The 21,132-nt window shown below is 41.5% G+C and overlaps 1 protein-coding gene across 2 annotated transcripts in view; it reads right to left on the bottom strand.

Annotated features, from left to right (window-relative positions):
• Slc9a9 (solute carrier family 9 member A9) overlaps positions 1-21,132 on the bottom strand; it is a 563,666-nt gene that overhangs the window by 502,828 nt on the left and 39,706 nt on the right. For both annotated transcript variants that reach the window (XM_063265800.1, NM_001271438.2), the window contains exons 3-4: positions 15,383-15,460; positions 13,820-13,896 (exon numbers count right to left, since the gene is read on the bottom strand). In XM_063265800.1, coding sequence (XP_063121870.1) covers positions 13,820-13,896; positions 15,383-15,460 — 155 coding nt within the window. The remainder of the gene's footprint in view (positions 1-13,819; positions 13,897-15,382; positions 15,461-21,132) is intronic.

Raw genomic sequence — 21,132 nt, 5'->3', positions numbered from 1 at the left:
TGCTCAAGGGTAGGACGATACAGGGAGGCACTCTCTCAGAGGCGAAGGGGAGGGGGTTGGGGGAAGGACTCTCTGAGGGGGCACGGAGAGGAGGGACAGCATTTGGGATGTAAATATAATAATAATAATAATAATAATAATAATAATAATAGTGCAGAGCCATATTGGGAGGAGTGAGTCACTGCAGGTGGGCCTTGCGGTTTTATGCCCACTCTCTGCCACCTGACTACAGACACATTGTGACTATTCTCCTCACAGTCCTGCTGCCATTCTCAGGGTTGACTTTGTGATGGACCCCAGATCTCAGGACCCTGTGCTGACAAGAGAAGGCCAGCCCTGCTGATACTGTTCCTCACAGGTCCCTCTTTAAGGAAGGATGAGAAAAGATGTACTCAGTGCCTCTGTATGCAGCTGTCTGCTGTGTGCAGATAGACTTCAGCTCCCCTGAGAAGATGCTAAAGCCACAGGGATAATGAAGGAGAAATCTCTCAGCCTGAACTCGGAGTTGACGGGATTTGATCAAATGATACTTAGGTAGTATTAGTACTTAGTAGGGAGTCAATAATTAATATCTTCCCTGAAACACTGGAGAACTCTATAATGAATAATTCACTTCTTTCAAGCTCACTGAATAAAATTCGGTGGTTGGATTAATTGATACTTGCCATGTGTTTTGCCAAAAGCTGAAGCTTGATTATACAGAAAGTTTTATCAAATACATTCGGAACTCCTGAGGTTGCTATTTATAAAATTTCCCACCAGAGGGCAGGATGCAAAAGCTGATGGCTGGCTGCTCAGCCCTGGAGGTCGGGCCATTAGCCTTGTGTGATATTCTCATTCTGTATATTTCAGAGAGGAAGCTCGGCTTCCCTCACGGTGACAGTCGTCCCTGCCTTCTCAACATGCATTTTAATATAACCCATACTCCATCCTTCATGTTTAGGGTTTGACTGACTCTGAAATCCGCAAGTAATTTTACCAAAATGACATTTCACACCTGCTTGTTAAAACAGGCCTTTGAAAGGGCCACCTCTTCATCGCAGCAGGCAAAGCAATGAGACGCTTGAAATGATTTTGAGGTCGGATTTTGGAATAACACAGGAAGATGTCTCTGAGCACATTCAAAATCAGCTCTGACTCCGAGCAGGTTTAGAGACATAACAGTATATTCTAGATTTACCAGCTTGCGTCATGATATGAATCTAGTCTGTATGCAAATCCTTGGAAGGCTGAGAAAATATAATGTTCATCCATATTCCAAACAAAATACATCACCCTCAAAATTTAAATATCCGTTCTCTAAATCTGAAGTCTGGGGACACCAGACCAGTTTTCTATTGCTCAGGTGTTTTGGCTTAAGTTAGGGACAAGGCTTCTAGTACTCTGTCATTTGCATCTGAAGAAGGGAAATTATTAACGTAACTCTCCATCCTTGAGTAAAATCATCACCCATACCCTCAGATTAAATTTTGTGTAAAGCATTTATCTCTAGTATTTGTTCTTGATTCTGAATTAATGGACTTATACAGTGGAGTGACCACTGTGCAAAAATCACTAAATCTAAACAAAAAGGGGGAGGCACTGAAAGCAAATTCTAAGGTGTTACACAGTCAGCTCTTCAAGTCCAAGGAGCACAATTCGCGATGTTCTCTGAGAAATCAGGAAGCCTTTCACTTAGTCTAAAGGCTACTTTTCCTAATTAACTTCTTTACAAGCTTGTGGATTTTTAGAAGCTGTCTTATTAGAGTAAAAAAAGGATTAAACTATAAATCAAAACAGAAGACTCGAATAATATTCGATGTCAAAAAATCAGAATTTATAAACGGGATTTTTTTTCTAGATCAGATATTTTTATCCCATAACATAATCCAAGCAGTCCTCTACCTCCCTTCCGTCAAGAATGCAGACTTTGTACTGCTAAACTACGAACATTGTTTCAATGGAGGAGAACGCATCCCAACACATGTTTCTTATTTGAGAGAGGTTGTACAGTTTAAGACTTCTCACCATAAGAATTCTGCAAACTCACATCAGGGTACTATTCTTAGTGTGGAAATTATCTTCAGAGAGACAAAGAACTCATCAGAGTCAGGGTAAAGGATATACAAAATTGAGGTCATGCCCTTCTAGCTTTTTCTGGGAAAGACCCTTTTCATTTCAACACAAACGAGAGTTTCTTGAAATTCAGCTGCCTCAAGCACACACTCGCCTGGAAAAAAAACTCAAGATATGGAGGAAATCACCTAAGTATGCAGAGACCTTCCTCCTCCTCAGTCCCTGTAAAAGAATATTGGAATCAAAAAGTTTATCTAAGAGTCTTTTTTATTTTTTAGTCAAAACATATTCTTGGGCTGCAGAGGTGGCTCCGTGACTAAACATTTGCTGTTCTTGAAGAGAACCAGGGTTCAATTCCCAGAGCCTGCACTATGGTTCATGGTTGAATAGAACACCAGTGCTAGGGGATCCAGTGCCCTCTTCTGGTCTCTATGGCTATGAGGTATGCAAGTGGTGCACAGACACACACATAAGGAAAATACTATTACACTAAATAAAACAATTTTTTAAAAAGTATTTTGAAAAAAACATTTCTTTAAAATATATTTTAGGTAATTTTTGCTGATGTTTGATGAAGCTAAAATTTATCTTGAGAAATTAATTATCAATTTCATGACTATTATTCAGCCTGAAACCAAAAGATGTTTTCTAAACTATTATCTAAAAAGTATTTCTGTATCTGTTTTTCCTTCGTGAATGACCCCACAAAGAGGAGACTCCGCATCAAACTTCCTATTCCCTTCTCAAGTCTGAGAGGGAGGATTAACTAATTAATTCAGCTAATAATATCTATAAAGTATTGCACTAAAATGGTGTGCTGAATAAAGGGTGTTTGGCTGGCGGAGGGGTGTTTTTGAGACAGAGTCTTGTTAATCACAAAGCTGATCTTAAACTCACTAGGTAGCCAAGACGCCCTTAAACTCTAAGTGATCCTCCTGTGTCAAATTCACATATTTCTATGACTATAGGTTTAGTTCTATGGTTAACATTGTTGTATTAAATAAAATGATGCCATTTTTGTCACATTCAACAGATAAACAATTATTCTTTCCAGATCCTTGTGAACATTTCTAGATGCTGGTGTTGGGTTATATGGTGAGTGCCCCTCCCTCCCTTGAGTGCGATAGCTCTCAGCTAACCCACTAAGGCAGATGACACTAAGCTAACACATCCCTTCCGGTATGATTCTAACATGGCTTTGACAAGTGGGCATAATTACATTGTATGAAGAAAATTAACACTGTTCAAAAAATTCTTCAACGTATTTAAATCATTATAAACAACTCAACATTAGACTACAATCTCTTTGATTCTATGGAAATTTAAAACGAAAAATAGTGTTTTGATTCTTTCTGAATATAGGAAATTTTCAACATGGAAAGAGTGGAATCAGAGCCTGTGTTTTGGAATGATATCATGCTAGCTAAGCATGGTCCTTGTAATGTATTCTACTGGAAGCCTGGAAGCGAGGAAAAAGGGGGATGGGTGGAAATTATTTGGCGACCATGTAAGCAGATAAAGTAGTTGTATTTTCCTAATATGATAGATGGAAAATTAGTTAAAGTTAGAAGGAATAGGAGAAAAACATTTGGAGTGACTTGTATTTTTTCCAACAGGAAAACCAATTTCTTGCTCCCTAAAAATTCAATGGAAGTGGCCAAGTTAAACTGCAGGTCAGTGACAGCAGCAGATCAGTTGAGTCTAAGAAGAACTTAGAGACACAGCTCCTGAAACGTGTAATTTGGGCTGCAATTGAGCAAGCTAATGCTAGTCAACCTGCAAGTTCTGTGTATATAATTTCCTCTAGGGACTTAAATTCAGTTTTGAAATACTTGAGAGCATGGTGCCGTTACTGGTGTTAGACTTTAGTAACATGACGTTTTACCTCCAGACCCTGAATAACTAACTTCACTGGGCTTATTATCATTTATGGATAGACATCCCTGAGGAAACTTTGAAATCCTAGCTTGTGTGATAAGCAACTGAAAAGAATGGATTAAAATCTCATTGAGATTGAAAGCTCTGTGTCTGAGGAAAGTTGTACATGGGTGTACATACTACATATGTGATTAGGAAAGTCATTCATACATGGGTGCACATACTACATATGTGATTACATTATTTATCCCATGTCTCGTGTGTCTCAATTGGTTGTGTGTTGTTGTTGTTGTTATGGTTGACTGATTGGAAGAACAGGTTTCAAGGGTATCAAGTAGACCCTTAACCAATTTTGAAAAACATCTGCAGAGAGCCAGAGATCTGAGCAAGTAGTTATCCTTTGACAAATATTCGTGACATTTGGGGACGTAATGGAGCCTTGCTGTTCGCATCCATATGGTAGACTAATGCTGCCCCTCATGGCCTCCTTATCATTATAAAATGAAAATATGATGAACTATGTAAAACCACTGTGGGCAGAAGGTTATGAAAACAGTACCTTTTACCATATTTCTAACCTGTTACAGAATTGCCTTTCCTTAGACACAGAGAAGCCAGAAGCGAAATTACTCCCTAAAGCCTGAACCATGCACAGTAAATACTCACATTCTTCCAAATGAGTTTCTCCATACATTCCTCTCTCCTAGGAGAATGTTTTCCTCTTTCTGCACTCCTAATTCCTCTCCACTGGGATAAGGCTGTAATTGTATTTAGCTCTGTGCAGTGCAGTGTGAAATAACCAGGTCATTGGTTTCTGTGGAGGCCTTAAATCTGCAACCTACAATGGCTACTGTTTTGCTGCAAATTAACAGCAACATCTTCACAATCATGTAAGCAATTTATCTCGCTGTGGAAGAAGCCAGAGCTTTGCCTAGGAAGAAGAGTGTTTGGTGATAGAATGCTAAGTTATAAAAAATCAATAGGAACAAGTACACTGGGAAGCAGAACTGGCAGGGAGACTCAGAAGCCATTAGTAACACACGATGTGGAAGGAAGGGACTATTGTCACATTACATGGCACAAAAAAATGTAATGAAGATATGACATGTAAAAAAAATGGCCTGAATTACAGTTGATGAAAGGTCACCGGATATAATAGACTAAGTCTCGGGCAAATCCCTCATCTACTCTTGGCTTTGTCAGTAGCACAGTTTGGATACTTAAAAAGAAGAAACAGAAGCCTCAAGAGAGCTAATTCACATTCCTTAATAGAGAGAAACTAAAGCTAGGTGTGGTCTACAGTGAGAGATCGTACTCATAACTGACACCCAGAAGACCGTTACAGATGTGAGGCTAATCAGATCAAGACTTTCCCAGAAGCCTTCAAGTCCCACTTCTAGTGCTAGTCTCAGAAGGCCGAGTGCCAAGATACAGAAGAAGTAGGAAAAGACCATTAGACAAGATATTTCAGCTATAACTAGACTAATGACTTTGGGGAGTATATGAACCTAAAAGAGAGCCAATGTTCAACCAGGACAGGACAGGGGTGCTGTGGAAAATATCAGTTGCAGTTCTATTTATTATCAAAGAGATCATATAAAATATTTATAATGTGGAAATTCTATTTTAAATTAACAGACTTTTTCTCAGATTTTGTAGAAGAATAGAGCAGTAAGTGTTCTAAATATGATCACATCCCCTCAGTCTAGTCTCACGTCTTGTGCTGTCTGGTCCACTTGTTACGGCTTCTAACCTAAGGCTGGCACATTATTGCTGACTGAAGCTCACAGTTGACATTACGACCTGCTTTATAGATTCCATATGGATATTCCTTCATGAGATTCCTTAAGTTTCTACTGTAAATTAACCAAATGCTATTCTTAGTACACCAAGGAAAGCAAATTGTTTAATAGTTCGATGAAGTGCTAGAACTTGCAAAGAGTGCAAAATCAGTGGCCGAGGTCATTTGGAAACTGAGACCTGAAATAACTGTTGTGTAGCAGTGACCTCCAGGAACACGCTTGCCCATCAACACTGAGCAATGACATCACCACCAGTAGTCATTATTCCATTGATCACGTGGGGTGCCATCGAAAACCAGCTTTCCACCTGCCTCTCATGCAGTGACAATTAGCAGGCAAGAGCGAAACAGGCCAGTAAAACCTCTCAGAGCTGTAGTTAAGATTGACTCCGAGTCCTTTTATTGGGACCATTTTAATTTAATGGCATCGGAATGTAATTGCTAAATCAGGCTGAGCACTCCTCACACCTGAAGTGCTAAAATCCTTGGACCAGAACACTGAAGATTTCTTCCAGCGATACTCCTCTGTGCCAAGCTAACAGTGTTCTACCAATCATCTTCGGTATAATACACATACAGTATTTGGTCTAGGTACTTGTCAGATAAACCTTATGACTATAAATCATAAAATTAGTTGATTCCTGAACAATGTAGATTAAATGTTGGTTGAAATTATTTCCGTGTCTGTAGTCTGCCTTTGGGAAATGCTAAAAAAATAAATTATTAAATCTCTCTGCTAACTCAGGACTGCGGCACATTTTAGTGCCAGTGGGAGTTATCTAGGGCTCTGGTTAAGATACAGATATGGGTCAAGAGGTCTGCAGTGTCCCCTGAGACCGTACCAACTGCTGATGCTTCTGATGTGTTGGTGGCCCAAGGATGTAACTTCAGTTGCCAGTGTGGGCTTGGCCTACTCTGGAATCAGTGACATTTCATAAAAGTCACCAAACAATTGGAGCCTTAGGTACCTGTCTGTAAAAAGGAGAGCTAAGAATAGAAACATCTCTCTCTCTCTCTCTCTCTCTCTCTCTCTCTCTCTCTCTCTCTCTCTCTCTCTCTGCTGATTACTGTGAGGTTAAAATGAGACAATGAATACAGAATGGTCGAGTTAAAGCTACGTACTCAGAAGATCCACGAAAAGCTAGCTGAGGTCACTTCTAGTTTGTATCCTGGTTGACAACAACAGGATGCATAGGTCTAGTATCCCAACTCTTTGGCTCTCACTTGGCAACTTAGTTATTGACTCCTGGAAAGCAAGAGGCTCAACAACCAAGGTCAGCCTAAGAAGTGTAAGGTAAGGATGAAGAGAGATAGTGCGAGACCGGGACACATTTGACAGTCAAACCCACAGTGAGCATAAGGCAGAAGCCAGACATTATATTTCTCTTCATCCAAACATCAGCACTATCCACTATCCACTTCATCACCCACACAGCTCCCAGGCAAGCCCTACCAAACAGCGTCCAGGATCAAAGCTCTACTTCTTGTTTGTTCTTTGGCTTTCTTAAACTCATCCTTTTTTTTTCTGCCTAAGGGGGATAACGTGACTCCTTAGAAGTGTTCCCACCCTCCAAAAGTTTGTGACAAAAGAACCAAACAACTCAGATGGAAAGCGGGGGTTGTAAAAGTATAACCAATTCAATAATCCGGAAGACATCAATGGAGACACACTTTCATTTTGTACCTACTGGACCGCTAAACATTAAGAGAAAACAAAAACAGAACTGGTAACATTACTTTGGAAAAACGATTTTGGGGTTATTTTGTAAAATCCTGAATGGCCATTTTAGATTTACATACAGCCCAGCACGTCCACTTTTCAGTGGAGAGGACAGATGGTCATCAAGTCCTAGAACAAAATGCGTAATAACGGTAGTTGCTACCTTACAGCACAGTCTAAAATGATAGTGCACGTAACTCCAGACTTTAGAACAACTCTCAGTGCATTTTAAAGAAGCCTTTAGTCCTAACTAAATACCAAGATACATGAAACCCTCACTGTCACAGCGATGGTTTTTGCCCAGCCTTTTAGAAAACTCGAGGTTCTTTTTTTCTTTCTTTCTTACAGATTGCAGCTCCCTCGAGGGCCTGATGAAATGGGGGAATCTGTGCGGACTCTCGCCTATAAAAATTCACAACTAACTTAAAGAGCTTCATTCCTCCCTCAAGTCTTTGAGCCTGACCTCAGGGTCTCTGCTTCTCAAGTTGAGGGCTCATCTCAATTCTGTTCTGTTCCTGGGGTTAGAGCTTAAAGGGACGGCTGACTCTCTGCGTCCACCTGTGAGCTGCCAACCACATTTGGCCTCTAAATGAACAATGTGCCCCCTTTCTAGGACTAAGAGTCAGTATTTTGGAGGGATGCTGCTTGGACTCACCATATCACTACGGTCCCCAGAGGAGCAGATATGTCCACTCAGAGAGCAGCAATGAGCCCCCAAGAAGCTCCCTTCAGGATTGTGCCTCATGGACAAGGCTGCCGAGCATCTTAATATTCTGTGTATGTTAAGGATTCCCATGGGGAAGTCAGTACTGAGCAATGTTGGCATGAATAATGTAAACAGCCTCATATTTGTAAATACAGGGTCTGCTGGGTGAATTATCAAGAGTCCACAAGTATTCAGTCTTCCTTCTAGCCTGCTCCCGTGGCCAGCAAGATGACTCAGCTCAGTGAATAAAAATGTTTGCTGTCAAGCTATCAACTTCGGTTCAATCCCTGAAAGTCATGTGGTATTATGTGGTAGAAAGAATTGGATAATCATATATTATCCTCTGAAGTCCACATGAGTACCATGGTACAAGAGAGTCTACACACACACACACACACACACACACACACACACACACACACACACACACAAACACACCAAACAAACAAAATGTAATCTTAAAAAGCATCTTAGGGATACTAATGAATACTTAGGACAATGTATGTATAGGTGTGTGTGTGTGTGGATATGTGACATGAGAAACTTCCTTTTGAGTTTTTGGTCAAGAGAGTCCGAGAAACACCCCACAAATAATACAGGCATTATGCTGTCTTCTTGTTTCCTCCCAGAATTAAAGGTAAGTTCCTATGGCTGAAAACACCACATACTTCAGACACAGAATTTGGATGATTCTGCTGAATCCGATGTGGAAACCTTCTTCCTAAGAAATAGCTCTCATAGTGCCAAAAGGTACCATGCAAGACGCCAAGGGAGAAAAGTAATCAATAGCCTCGAAGAGCTGTAAAGCTTTGACCCAGCACCAGGATGGCAAGAGAGTCCACGGTTGCAGTAGTGCATTTAGATCCTGGAAGTAACCAACAATTTTCTCACTGGACTTAAGGCACACTCAGTTGGAGAGAATGATTGCCAGGTACTGTAAACCTAGCTGACTAGGCATGGCTGTGATGTCGTGTCCTTAAAAGAGAATCTGTTTCTCTTTCCTAAACCACTTTCCTAAATGAGTCTGACTTCTGACTGCATTCTAAATACTTATAAATGCCTATCCTCACGCCCATAGGTGACTGTAGCTCTCATTCCTCATCAAAGAAGCTTCCTTTTTAGAAATAACAGATGGAGACCATAACAGAAATACGCAAAATGCAGAGACCGATTATAAGATGCCCAGGCCCAACAAATAAGTCTACAACACAAATTCTACACTTGAGGCTCAGGGAAGTTTGTCGAACATGGGGTAGAAAGATTATAAGAGCCAGAAGACTAGGACACCTTCTGTGTCTTATGATGAGAAGCCACATTCATGGAGTCTCAAAAATATGGTCACTTAAATAAGCCCTACACAACAATAGTAGTTATGCCAACAGGAATGGAGTCTCAGGCTCCACCTCTAGGTGAAAAACTACAAGCAATTGATAGGGAAGAGAGTGATTCAGTCTTCTCTATGGATGAGCCCATGATAGGTTATTCAATCACCAGTAGTCAGTCCTAAACACACACACACACACACACACACACACACACACACACACACACACACACACGAGCAATACTAGTGGACTCAGTGAGCCATAGCTACTCATTTATATGCACATATTTGAAACAATAATTAAAGAAAGAAGAGGTCATGAATTTGAGAGTGTGGGGGTCACACAAGAAGAGGTGGGGAGAGAGGTATCAATGAAATAAACACAGTATTGTGGATAAAGTCTAAAAGTATTAATTTAAAGGAATTCAGCATGGAAGATTTTTATGGCTCATATTGTAAATAGTTTAAACAAAGAACCTAGTTCTGAAGATTTTCTTAGAACTACTCGTTTTCTCAAATCACTATTTCAGTTTCTGGCTATATACACAACATCACTTAAAAGAAGCTACATGCAGTGATATACACCCCAAATCAGCTCTTGGGAAGTGGAGACAGGAGGATTATGGCAAGTTTGAGGCCAGGCTTTTCTATGTAGCAGATTCCAGGCTAACCTTAGATGCCCTGCACCTCATGGAAACCCTTCCCCCACCAAAAATAAAGTCTGAATTTTAATAAGTGCATATCGCCATGTCTCTTAAATTGAAATATTCTGGAAAAGGCTGTTTCATATACATCATGAACAGTTCCCTATACTTTTTATCAAATATTTCAGATCTAAGAACAATAAGTATTAAGAACTAAAAGTATATAATATAAATATATAAATATAATTAAAATTCGATGTACAAAGGAAACAGGATATTAATGAATATTAATTATATTGTAATTAAGTACTGTCTAGGTGTCTGGAAATTTTACCCATGGTAAAATTCAGATCCTCATTGTACGAAATTGCTAAAATTGGTGTTTGCTATGAACCAACAAATGCTTGTCAAGAAGCCCTGTATCGCAGAGCCCTCTGTGAGTGTGGCATGGCACACAGGGATGTAGGGCGTTAGAGAGCATGGTCTACTGGGTCAGAAGTTAAGCTTTTGTGTTCTGTGTGGTCCTGTTTCTCACTGATGAGTACACCAGCCTAATTAGTCAGCCTTTCAAGATGCCTCCTCTTCAGAATGAACAGGTTTACTGACATAAATCTTGACAGCCCTTGCCAGGTTCAAAATTTGCATATTGAGCTCCTGCATGCACACACACAGGTCACGAAGGCCTCCCAGAAGAGCTTTGTGAAGGACCAGGCATGCTGTATTTGTCAGGTCACAGACAGTTCAATGACCACTCGAGAGTCTGTGATGCGTTTTCACTCATTCAAGCCCTCACTTGCAGGTGCTAAAACCTTTAGCTGCTTCACCATTTAATCACGTGGTATATTTTCACAGATTATAGCTCGGTTATTTTAACCTTGACTAAACAAGTGTTCAATACAGAAATCCCCCTGCTTTCAGGTTTGCAGAGAGCCCAGACACCACCTCAGCTTGGCCTGGCGCACACTGAACACCACATATGAGGAGGGCTGGAGGCATGACTGGTGTGTACGCTCAGTGTCACTTTCTTGGTTGGAGTGACGATAGCTTAGGCAGTTAAAAAAATATCACAAGTCGAGCTGGCTGTGTCACACAGTTTAAGACAGATGCATCAGGACAGTCGCAGCAGCTGCACATCTTTCTGCTGTGTGGCTTTCATGCTGTAGTAGATTGGACAATTTTTGCCACATTGGACCTCATTCTGCTTTATGGTGAACTGTATGCCAGAGTCTCTGCAGTTAATCTTTGGGCCAGCAGTACAGCCAATAAATATATTGAGGAAGGAAAAAGCCTCACATTCTACAGTTCACCAACCACAAAGCCACCCAAGCCATATACAATCCTGCTAATATTTGAAGCTATCTGTTTCAAACTCCCCACTTATAAATTTTCCTTTAGAAGAAAACCCTTGGAATGTTGCTACTGTTATATTTTTGTCAAATATAGGTAAGGCTCTGCAAAGATGATAGGAAAAATTCATTGAGACCATATATACTATGCAAGCTAAGTGAGAAAGTGATCTGCTTCTCATAACTCAGGCTAAGTGGTCCACACACCCTAAATCAGAAGCTCAAACTCACAGAGGAAATCTAGCCACCCAGTGGCAGTAGGCTTTGTTGAAGCCTTGTTGTCAGCAGCCACGTAGGAGAGGCCAAGTCTAGTGGGTGACTTCCCTGGAGGTGGCCCACTGTTTTATGAATGGTCTATAATGGGTGAGCAAGGTCTCGAGAAACTTCATCTCAGGATTGCTTCTTACAGCCAATACGTCATTATGATATGATCTAATGATTCCTGGGCATTAGCCCACCCTATCAAGCATATTTTTTTCAGATCAACAAAGATGTACCATCATGTAGTAATGTTGTATAGACAAATCAATGATTCCATAATTCCTAACAATGATTTTATAAAATTCCTATTTTTTATTCAAGTAATTTTAGGAAGACATAATAAGAGTTGGTTTTAGTTGCTTTGCCAGAAAGATATAATAAAGTTAGAATCAAGAATAGAATGTGCCAACTCCTCATAGAGCAATATGACTGCATAATAAGGAATACAATGAGCTTTCACAATTACACTAAGAAGAGAAATGGGCTTGAGACAAATTTGTGATCAAGGAAAAACACTCATTCAAGGATGAGGCCACAGGTGTGCACTATGGTAAAGCAAGGTCACGTGAAACAGTTGCTTTGAACTTATAATGAGCTTATGGAATGAAACACTACTTTGAATTTACTATAGACATCCTTCTGTAACTCCCCTTTTGTGTAACATTTTATCTGTGTAATTTTATAAAGAACTTTTGCCTAAGAAAGTATAAGGTCAGAAAGAAGGAATAAAGTGTGGCATCTGGGGCTCTGACCATCTACCCACAAAATATATGTGTGTGGCCTGTGGGGATCTGCCCGATTCATCAATTTAAATGGATGTGTGTGTGTGTGTGTGTGTGTGTGTGTGTGTGTGATGGTTTGCATATGCTCCACTCAGGGAGTGGCAGGATTAGAAGGTGTGGCCCTGTTGGGGTAGGTATCTCACTGTGGCTGTGGGTTATAAGATTCTCATCCTGGCTGCCTGCAAGTCAGTCTTCCACCAGCAGCCTTCAGATGAAGATGTAGAACTCTCAGAAATGCCTGCACCATGCCTGCCTGGATGCTGCCATGCTCTTGCCTTGATGATAATGGACTGAACTTCTGAACTTGTAAGCAATCCCAATTAAATATTGTACTTATAAGAGTTGGTCATGGTGTCTGCTCACAGCAGTAAAATCCTAAGACAATGTGTTTATGTGTATATATGTATATACGTGTATATGTGTATATGTATGTATGTATGTATGTATATATGTATGTATGTATGTATATATGTATATATGTATATATGTATATATGTATATATGTATGTATATATATGTATATATGTATATATGTATATATGTATATATGTATATATGTATATATGTATATATGTATATATGCATGAACGCCTGTGGAACTGATGAGATAGGTGGTCGGGTCAGACTAGAATGAGTGTATGTGCAGAAATATGTGTGAGCCTGTAAGTATTGCCTGTGTAAAGAAACTTTTCTCTGCTTTACGAATGAGTTGAGTTACTGGCCTCAGTTGTGTGAAGCAGTTCACCTTTCTTTTCTCTCTGGTCCATGAGTTAATGAGCTCTAAGCCTCTTCCCTGGCCAGAGAGAGGTCCTTGAGCTAGAGAGAAAGGAAGCCAGCACTTATTAGCACAAAATAGTAAGAGAGAGTTACAGAGGAAGAGACCGGTACTTATCAAAGCACAAATAATAAGATAATGAGGCCAGGGATCTTCAGTCTTAACCTCTGTCTGACACTGTGTCCCACCCACTGTTCCCCTAAAGGTTGGTGCAGGCCTCTGCACTTTGTCAGAAGACGTAGAAATGTTGGACCAAGGCTGGAAAAAAATCTCTAAAATGTGATGTACCTGGTCTGGGGGTGGTGCTCAGTGGTAGAAGGCTTTCCCAACATGCTAGATGCTGGTAATACAACAAAACAGCTAAAATACAAGTCAAGAAAAACAACCTAAACCTGATGCACTAGGAAAACTCACACACATGCACACACACATACTTGGTCCAAAGAGTAAACATGGGGACATCTGAGATCCCATCAAAGATGGCTGTGCTCCAGCCACCTACAGCTGAGGTTCTGAATGTCACTTACCCTATGACCACACAGGAGATGGCTGTTCCCAAGAAGGCATACGTTAAAATGGATCCCAAGTTTTGAAAAAAGTGTCTCTGGGGGGAAAGAGAAAATAGTTTATACAGTACACCTGAATAAGCTCACAGCCTTCCCTTCTCTCATTATTTATCAGACAATCTTTGGACCTCACTCATCCCTGGGATTTGGTGTACCTGGGCATGAAGTTTAGTAAGTGGTTTCTCAACAAAGAAAGAGGAGAAAAGAAAAGCAATGAAAAAAAACTAGAAGATGATAGAAAAGGGGAAGATAGCCCACAGACACAGCTAGACCCCAGAAGAGGGAACAGGCTGGCCAATGAGTAGCTGGGTTCTGGGGAAACTAATCAAGACACACGTGTCAAGAAGGGTCTTGTAAACACGACACCTTTAACTTTTCAAATGTTATTCTAAGAAATTTAAATGGCAACTGGCTTTCTTCTGAGTTTTCTTCTCCATGCATCTGCTGAAAGTGACGCAATCGAAGATTAAAATCCTGAGTTAAATAAATACTTTATTCAGGAAACATGAAGTGATGCCTACTACTTAGGTAGGATATGGGGAAGGATGACCTGCAGGGATCTGAATCTTTTCACGTGCTTCTTAGTTAGGAATACTCCCTTCTAGGGAGAGTTGAGCAGCCGCCATTGGCAGCAAGAGGGAGCCTGGAGTCCACAAAACAAATCAAAATGAAAAGAGCAAACAAACAAACAAAACGACAACAACAACAACAAAACCCTCCAGACAGCAACGACAAAACCCTCTAGGTCTGTAACGAAGCTGCCTGGCTGCTGGATTGGGTGAGCCAAAGGGAGGCAGGGGTGAGCATCGGCAGTCTCCAAGGTGGTACCCGGGCAGCAGGGGAGCAACGTGCTCCCTCTGCCTTACCCTGTGGCCCAGCACCGCCCACCTGAGTGACGTATTGACCTGTGACGTGGACAGTCAGCCTGTGCCTGAACGCTGTCTGGCGTTAGCTCAGCAACTGAGTCTGTGGCTCTCCGTGTGGAGGCTCACCGTCTGCCTGACTCGAGCCCAGCGTGAACTCGTGTGCGAGCTCTCGGCACACAGTAATCCAGGACAACACTGTTCAATGGACAGGTAACACGGGTCACATTTGATATCTACAGACCTCCTAGAGGGTCACATTACAGCGACTTTAGAAGGTGAAGTGGAATTTGTTAATGGTTTGACAAAGCATATCCTCAATGCTATAGTTTCGTCATGAAATCAGTATAAGACATTATTGAGATGATTTACATATTGTTTTGTAAAGTGCTTAGACTTTAATATCTAGTGCACATGTCACATTTACAGTGCATCTCACTCTAGACAAGCCATGGAGTTCATTAGCAGTGTGCTACTAAGTCCTGGGTACAGGTCTAATACATTTAAATGAATTCCAAGTATGTCAGGGTTGAACATTTACTGTGTAATCTATACAGTGCTATTCTTAGTGTAGAAGAAATCTTATAAAATATAACTACTTTTTGTTAGTGTTGGCAAGTGTTCTACTTAATGATGAGAGAGGGATGCCCCTTAGCTTTACCTTCTTCAGACTGTATCCTGCATGAAATATAATGGGAGGTAGTAAGACATTGAAGAAGATTTCCGGGTCAAACGTCATCTGCCAGAGAAGACAAAAGTAAAGTTAGACGCGTGTTTACACAACAGGTATAGCACTTCTGTGGAGGTTGTATGAAGGCTACACTGCCATGCTATTAAATTAGCAAAGAGAAAAATAAGAAAGAAGAAAAAATAAAGCCAGATGGACATGGCATATACCTTTGACTCCAGCACTCAGGAGGCAGAGGCAAGTGGATCTCTGAGTTGGAGGCCATCTTGGGCAACAGAATGAGTTCCAGTACAGCCAGGGCTACACAGAGAAACCCTGTCTCAAACAAACGAAACAACAACAGCAAAAAAAAAAAAAAAAAAAAAAGAAAGAAAAGAAAAGAAAATATACACTTAGAAATGTGTAAATATGGTATCACATAAAAGGATGTTTAAGCTAACAATAACAGAAAGCAAAAATCTAAATGAATTTTCTCTGGGAAAAAAACTTTCTTTTAACTTGATCAATCATTCCTAATTTAACTTATTATTCCAGTGTTTACTGTGCAGTCCAGAATGACCTTGAATTCACCATCCCCCAGCCTCAGCCTCCCCAGTACTGGGATCGTAACTGTGCACCACCATGCAGAGTTCATTCTACATGTCTCAAGTGTTCTTAATTATGTCTCACTCCTTTCCTGGTTGGAAACAGTGACGTTCACGTTTTTTAGTTGTTGACAAAGATTTAAAGTGTTTCCAAAAAAAAAAAGACATGTAGAGACTTGGTCTTGATTTTCTCTAATTTATCCCACTCCAAAGTTTAAAACACACTTCCAAACTGTGGAAAAACACATTTGAAAATGAAAATGCATTTCTTGCATTTATCGATTGGTTTTTCTTGGGTTAAAATAAACTTAGCCAAAAATCAAAAACAAACAAACAAAAAAAAACCCCAAAAGCAAAAAAACCAAGTATGAACTGATATGAAGTATAATGAAATAAGATGTGAGAATTCTTGAATCCAGGATCTGCTTGACAATTTGCAAAGAACTCATTTGGTTTCTAAAACTGTCCTACAGTAATCATCATATTCACCTCTTCCTCTCTCTGTCTGTCTCTGTCTGTCTCTGTCTGTCTGTCTGTCTGTCTGTCTCTCTCTTCTCTCTCTCTCTTCTCTCTCTCTCTCTCTCTCTCTCTCTCTCTCTCTCTCACACACGCACACACACACACACACACACACACACACACACACTTCATACCTAAGACCCACTCACCATAGGATGCTCATCCAAACCCCTCAGATGCAGGGTTTTCACACTGTCATTTGCAAGTCTCCCTCTTGTTGTGTGCCTTTCCCCTCTCTCCTCTCTGAGGCGGGTCTCAGAAATGGCTCTGCTATGGGTCTATCTGACCTCTCCATTCAGAGTGCCTCTTCTCTGTGGGTTCGTAGCATTTGGCCCCTCCTGGTAGCATAGTTTCTGACATACTCTGAGTGATGACTGACTTGTTCTGTTTTCTCCATCAAATCAGGAGCTTTTCCGGGATTACAGAAAGGCCTTATCAATCTGCCTCGCACTGCCCCTCCCTGTGTCTAGATGTGGCTCAGTATATATTTACTCAATTGAAAAGAGGAGAGAAAATTTTTTCCAGTGCCCATGTGTTCCAGATGCTTCGGCTTACGCTCTAAGATCAAGAATCGACAAATGGGATCTCATAAAACTACAAAGCTTCTGTAAGGCAAAGGACACGGTGGTTAGGACAAAACGGCAACCAACAGATTGGGAAAAGATCTTTACCAATCCTACAACAGATAGAGGCCTTATATCCAAAATATACAAAGAACTCAAGAAGTTAGACCGCAGGGAAACAAATAACCCTATTAAAAAATGGGGTTCAGAGCTAAACAAAGAATTCACAGCTGAGGAATGCCGAATGGCTGAGAAACACCTAAAGAAATGTTCAACATCTTTAGTCATAAGGGAAATGCAAATCAAAACAACCCTGAGATTTCACCTCACACCAGTGAGAATGGCTAAGATCAAAAACTCAGGGGACAACAGATGCTGGCGAGGATGTGGAGGAAGAGGAACACTCCTCCATTGTTGGTGGGATTGCAAACTGGTACAACCATTCTGGAAATCAGTCTGGAGGTTCCTCAGAAAATTGGACATTGAACTGCCTGAGGATCCAGCTATACCTCTCTTGGGCATATACCCAAAAGGTGTCCCAACATATAAAAAAGACACGTGCTCCACTATGTTCATTGCAGCCTTATTTATAATAGCCAGAAGCTGGAAAGAACCCAGATGCCCTTCAACAGAGGAATGGATACAGAAAATGTGGTACATCTACACAATGGAATATTACTCAGCTATCAAAAACAACGACTTTATGAAATTCGTAGGCAAATGGTTGGAACTGGAAAACATCATCCTGAGTGACCTAACCCAATCACAGAAAGACATACATGGTATGCACTCATTGATAAGTGGCTATTAGCCCAAATGCTTGAATTACCCTAGATGCCTAGAGCAAATGAAACTCAAGACGGATGATCAAAATGTGAATGCTTCACTCCTTCTTTAAAAGGGGAACAAGAATACCCTTGGCAGGGAAGAGAGAGGCAAAGATTAAAACAGAGACTGAAGGAACACCCATTCAGAGTCTGCCCCACATGTGGCCCATACATATATAGCCACCCAATTAGACAAGATGGATGAAGCAAAGAAGTGCAGACCGACAGGAGCCGGATGTAGATCGCTCCTAAGAGACACAGCCAGAATACAGCAAATACAGAGGCGAATGCCAGCAGCAAACCACTGAACTGAGAATAGGACCCCCGTTGAAGGAATCAGAGAAAGAACTGGAAGAGCTTGAAGGGGCTCGAGACTCCATATGTACAACAATGCCAAGCAACCAGAGCTTCCAGGGACTAAGCCCCTACCCAAAGACTATACATGGACTGACCCTGGACTCTGACCTCATAGGTAGCAATGCATATCCTAGTAAGAGCACCAGTGGAAGGGGAAGCCCTGGGTCCTGCTAAGACTGAACCCCCAGTGAACTAGACTGGTGGGGGGAGGGTGGCAATGGGGGGAGGGTTGGGAGGGGAACACCCATAAGGAAGGGGAGGGGGGAGGGGGATGTTTGCCCGGATACCGGGAAAGGGAATAACACTTGAAATGTATATAAGAAATACTCAAGTTAATAAAAAAAAAAAAAAGAGGAGAGAACTACTTTCGAGAGTCAAACCTGTTAAAATGGAATGAACTACCCTTGGCCTCATCGCAGGTGAGGATCCTTCAGAGGAACCTCTCAGGACTCAGCTTTCACCTTGGGACAGTGAGGCCATTGTCAGACCTTCTATGTTCTCACCTTCTGCATGCTCAATTTCAACACTGCTCATGCAATTAATACTTGGGGAGAGAAGGTGGACACAGCAGAAGCTGCTAACTAAGCCTGGTCCCCTCTCACAAACCCAGTGAGGTACCTATGGATGCCATACTCCTGTACCAGGGAGCATCTAGGCAGGTCACCTACGCCTCCAACTTTCACCAGAGCCCTGTGGCACATCATTCTAGTTAGAGTTGTCATTGTTGTGATGGAAAAGCAGATTGGGGAGGAAGGAGTTTATTTGGCTCACACTTCTAAATCACAGTCCACCACTGAAGGAAGTCAGGACAGGAACTCAAACAGGACAGGAACATGGAGGCAGGAACTGATGCAGAGGCCCTGAAGGGGTGCTGCTTACTGGCTTCTTCCTCATACCTTGTTCAGCCTGATTTCTTATAGAACTCAGGACCACCAGTCCAGGGATGGAATCACCTACAATGGTCTGGGTCCTCTCCCATCAATCTCTAGTTAGGAAAATACCCTACAGGCTTGCCTACAGCCTACAGTCTTATGGAGAAATTAATTTCGTAATTGAGGTTCCCTTCTCTGAGATGACTTAGGTTTGTGTCAACTTGACATAAAACTATTACATACATGAGTTTTCCCCTGAACCCTACAGCCCTGTGCTTAGGGTATTCTGCTCCGCTAGCTTCCTCGGCATTAGTTCATCAAGCCCGTAAGAACTTGGACATTTAACTTATTCCACACCAAGCCTAGGGGCTACTGGAGACTTTAGATGGTCGTAGGTTAGCTGTTTGCATAGGTGGCAATTTCAGGGCCTAGCAGCTACAGTCTTAGATTCCCATAAGCCCTCTCTCAATCAGGAGCGGGGGCCCAGGGGTGTCTTTTAGCCTAGCTTGCTGTGTGTGCCTCCTTCAGAGAGTTTTATGTGTAAGGGAGACCAACAGAGCTACTTCGGGCACAGTAAAGCCTTCTGCCACGCTCTCCTGGTGTCCAGCCTTAGTCACCATTTCACCCACATAATACCAGTCTCCAGCACTGAAAGGGAAATGTTTTCAGCTAAGAGCACGTCCTTGTTTGTTGCTCTACGTCGCATGTAATTTATCCCCAATACGGGTTGAATATATTTTGCAGGGTTTTTTGTTGTTTGTGAACTTGTGTGTTGTTTGTTTGACAAACTGAATACTTGGGAGGCCTTCAGCAAGAGAACAGCCCTCAACTCCCTCCCTCCTAGGTTATCTAAATTCAGAACCAGGTTGTAAGTGACCAAATACCACTGAGAAATTAAAAATCTAACACAGAATAAAAATGGAAGCGGTGGTCTTCCTGACCTTTGCTATTCATTCCTAGAGACATGTCGTACTCTGGAGAGCACTTCATTGAGCACCCACACGCAAACTGAGATGCTAATCTTGCACTGCCGTGACCCATGACTATGCTACTCATTCTGAGAGATGTACTGGGTTCTAGAGATGAAATGTCGAACCCATTTCACAGATGAGAAAATGGAGGCTGAGCTATTTTGAGGTATCTTAGCTTGTCTGGGTCAGGCAGCTGGAATTCTAGATGCAGGTTCCTATCTCCAAGGCCTTTTTGTTTCTCACATTCCTTCACACGGTGCATGCTAAAATCCTTACCTTCTGATATCATAAATTGATTAGATTTACACACCCCAATATCATCTGAGGAGACATTGTCAAAAAAAAAAAAAAGGTTCTGTTCACTGACTGCAGATCTTTGGGAAGTTCTCCTTGGTGTTACCACTGTCTAATAGGAAGACTCATTTGTCTGCATATGTCTTAAAGGCTCCCTTTCCGTACTCCTGTACTAGACAGTGTGACTAAGATCTAGACTACAGCAGTGGTTCTCAATCTTCTTAATGCTGTGACCCTTTAACACAGTTCCTCATGCTGTGGTGACCCTCAACCACAAAATACTTCATTGCTACTTCATAACTGTAGTTTTGATATTGTTATGAATTGTTGTGTAAATATATATGATCCCTGTGAAAAGGTCATTGGACCCCAAAGGATTCAACCTAGAAAGGTTCTGCACACAGGTTGAGAACTGTGGGCGACACCTACAATATCCAGGCTTGTTGTTAGGAATAAAAGGATTTTCTGGTAAGGAAGATAGGAAAGGAGGAATTTTTTCAATGGATCTGCACTTCAGGAGCAAAGGAACCCTTAAACCCATGTTTGCTCCTCTAAACACACACACACACACACACACACACACACACACACAGAGAGAGAGAGAGAGAGAGAGAGAGAGAGAGAGAGAGAGAGAGAGAGGGAGGGAGGGAGGGAGGGAGAGAGAGAGAGAGAGAGAGAGAGAGAGAGAGAGAATCTCATATGAACAGAGTTAAACTTGTCATCCTGCTCTTTTTCA

The sequence above is a fragment of the Rattus norvegicus genome, chromosome 8 (genome assembly GCF_036323735.1).
Source record: "Rattus norvegicus strain BN/NHsdMcwi chromosome 8, GRCr8, whole genome shotgun sequence".
In the NCBI taxonomy this organism is placed as follows: domain Eukaryota; kingdom Metazoa; phylum Chordata; class Mammalia; order Rodentia; family Muridae; genus Rattus; species Rattus norvegicus.
This window is presented reverse-complemented; position numbering and strand designations above follow the sequence as displayed.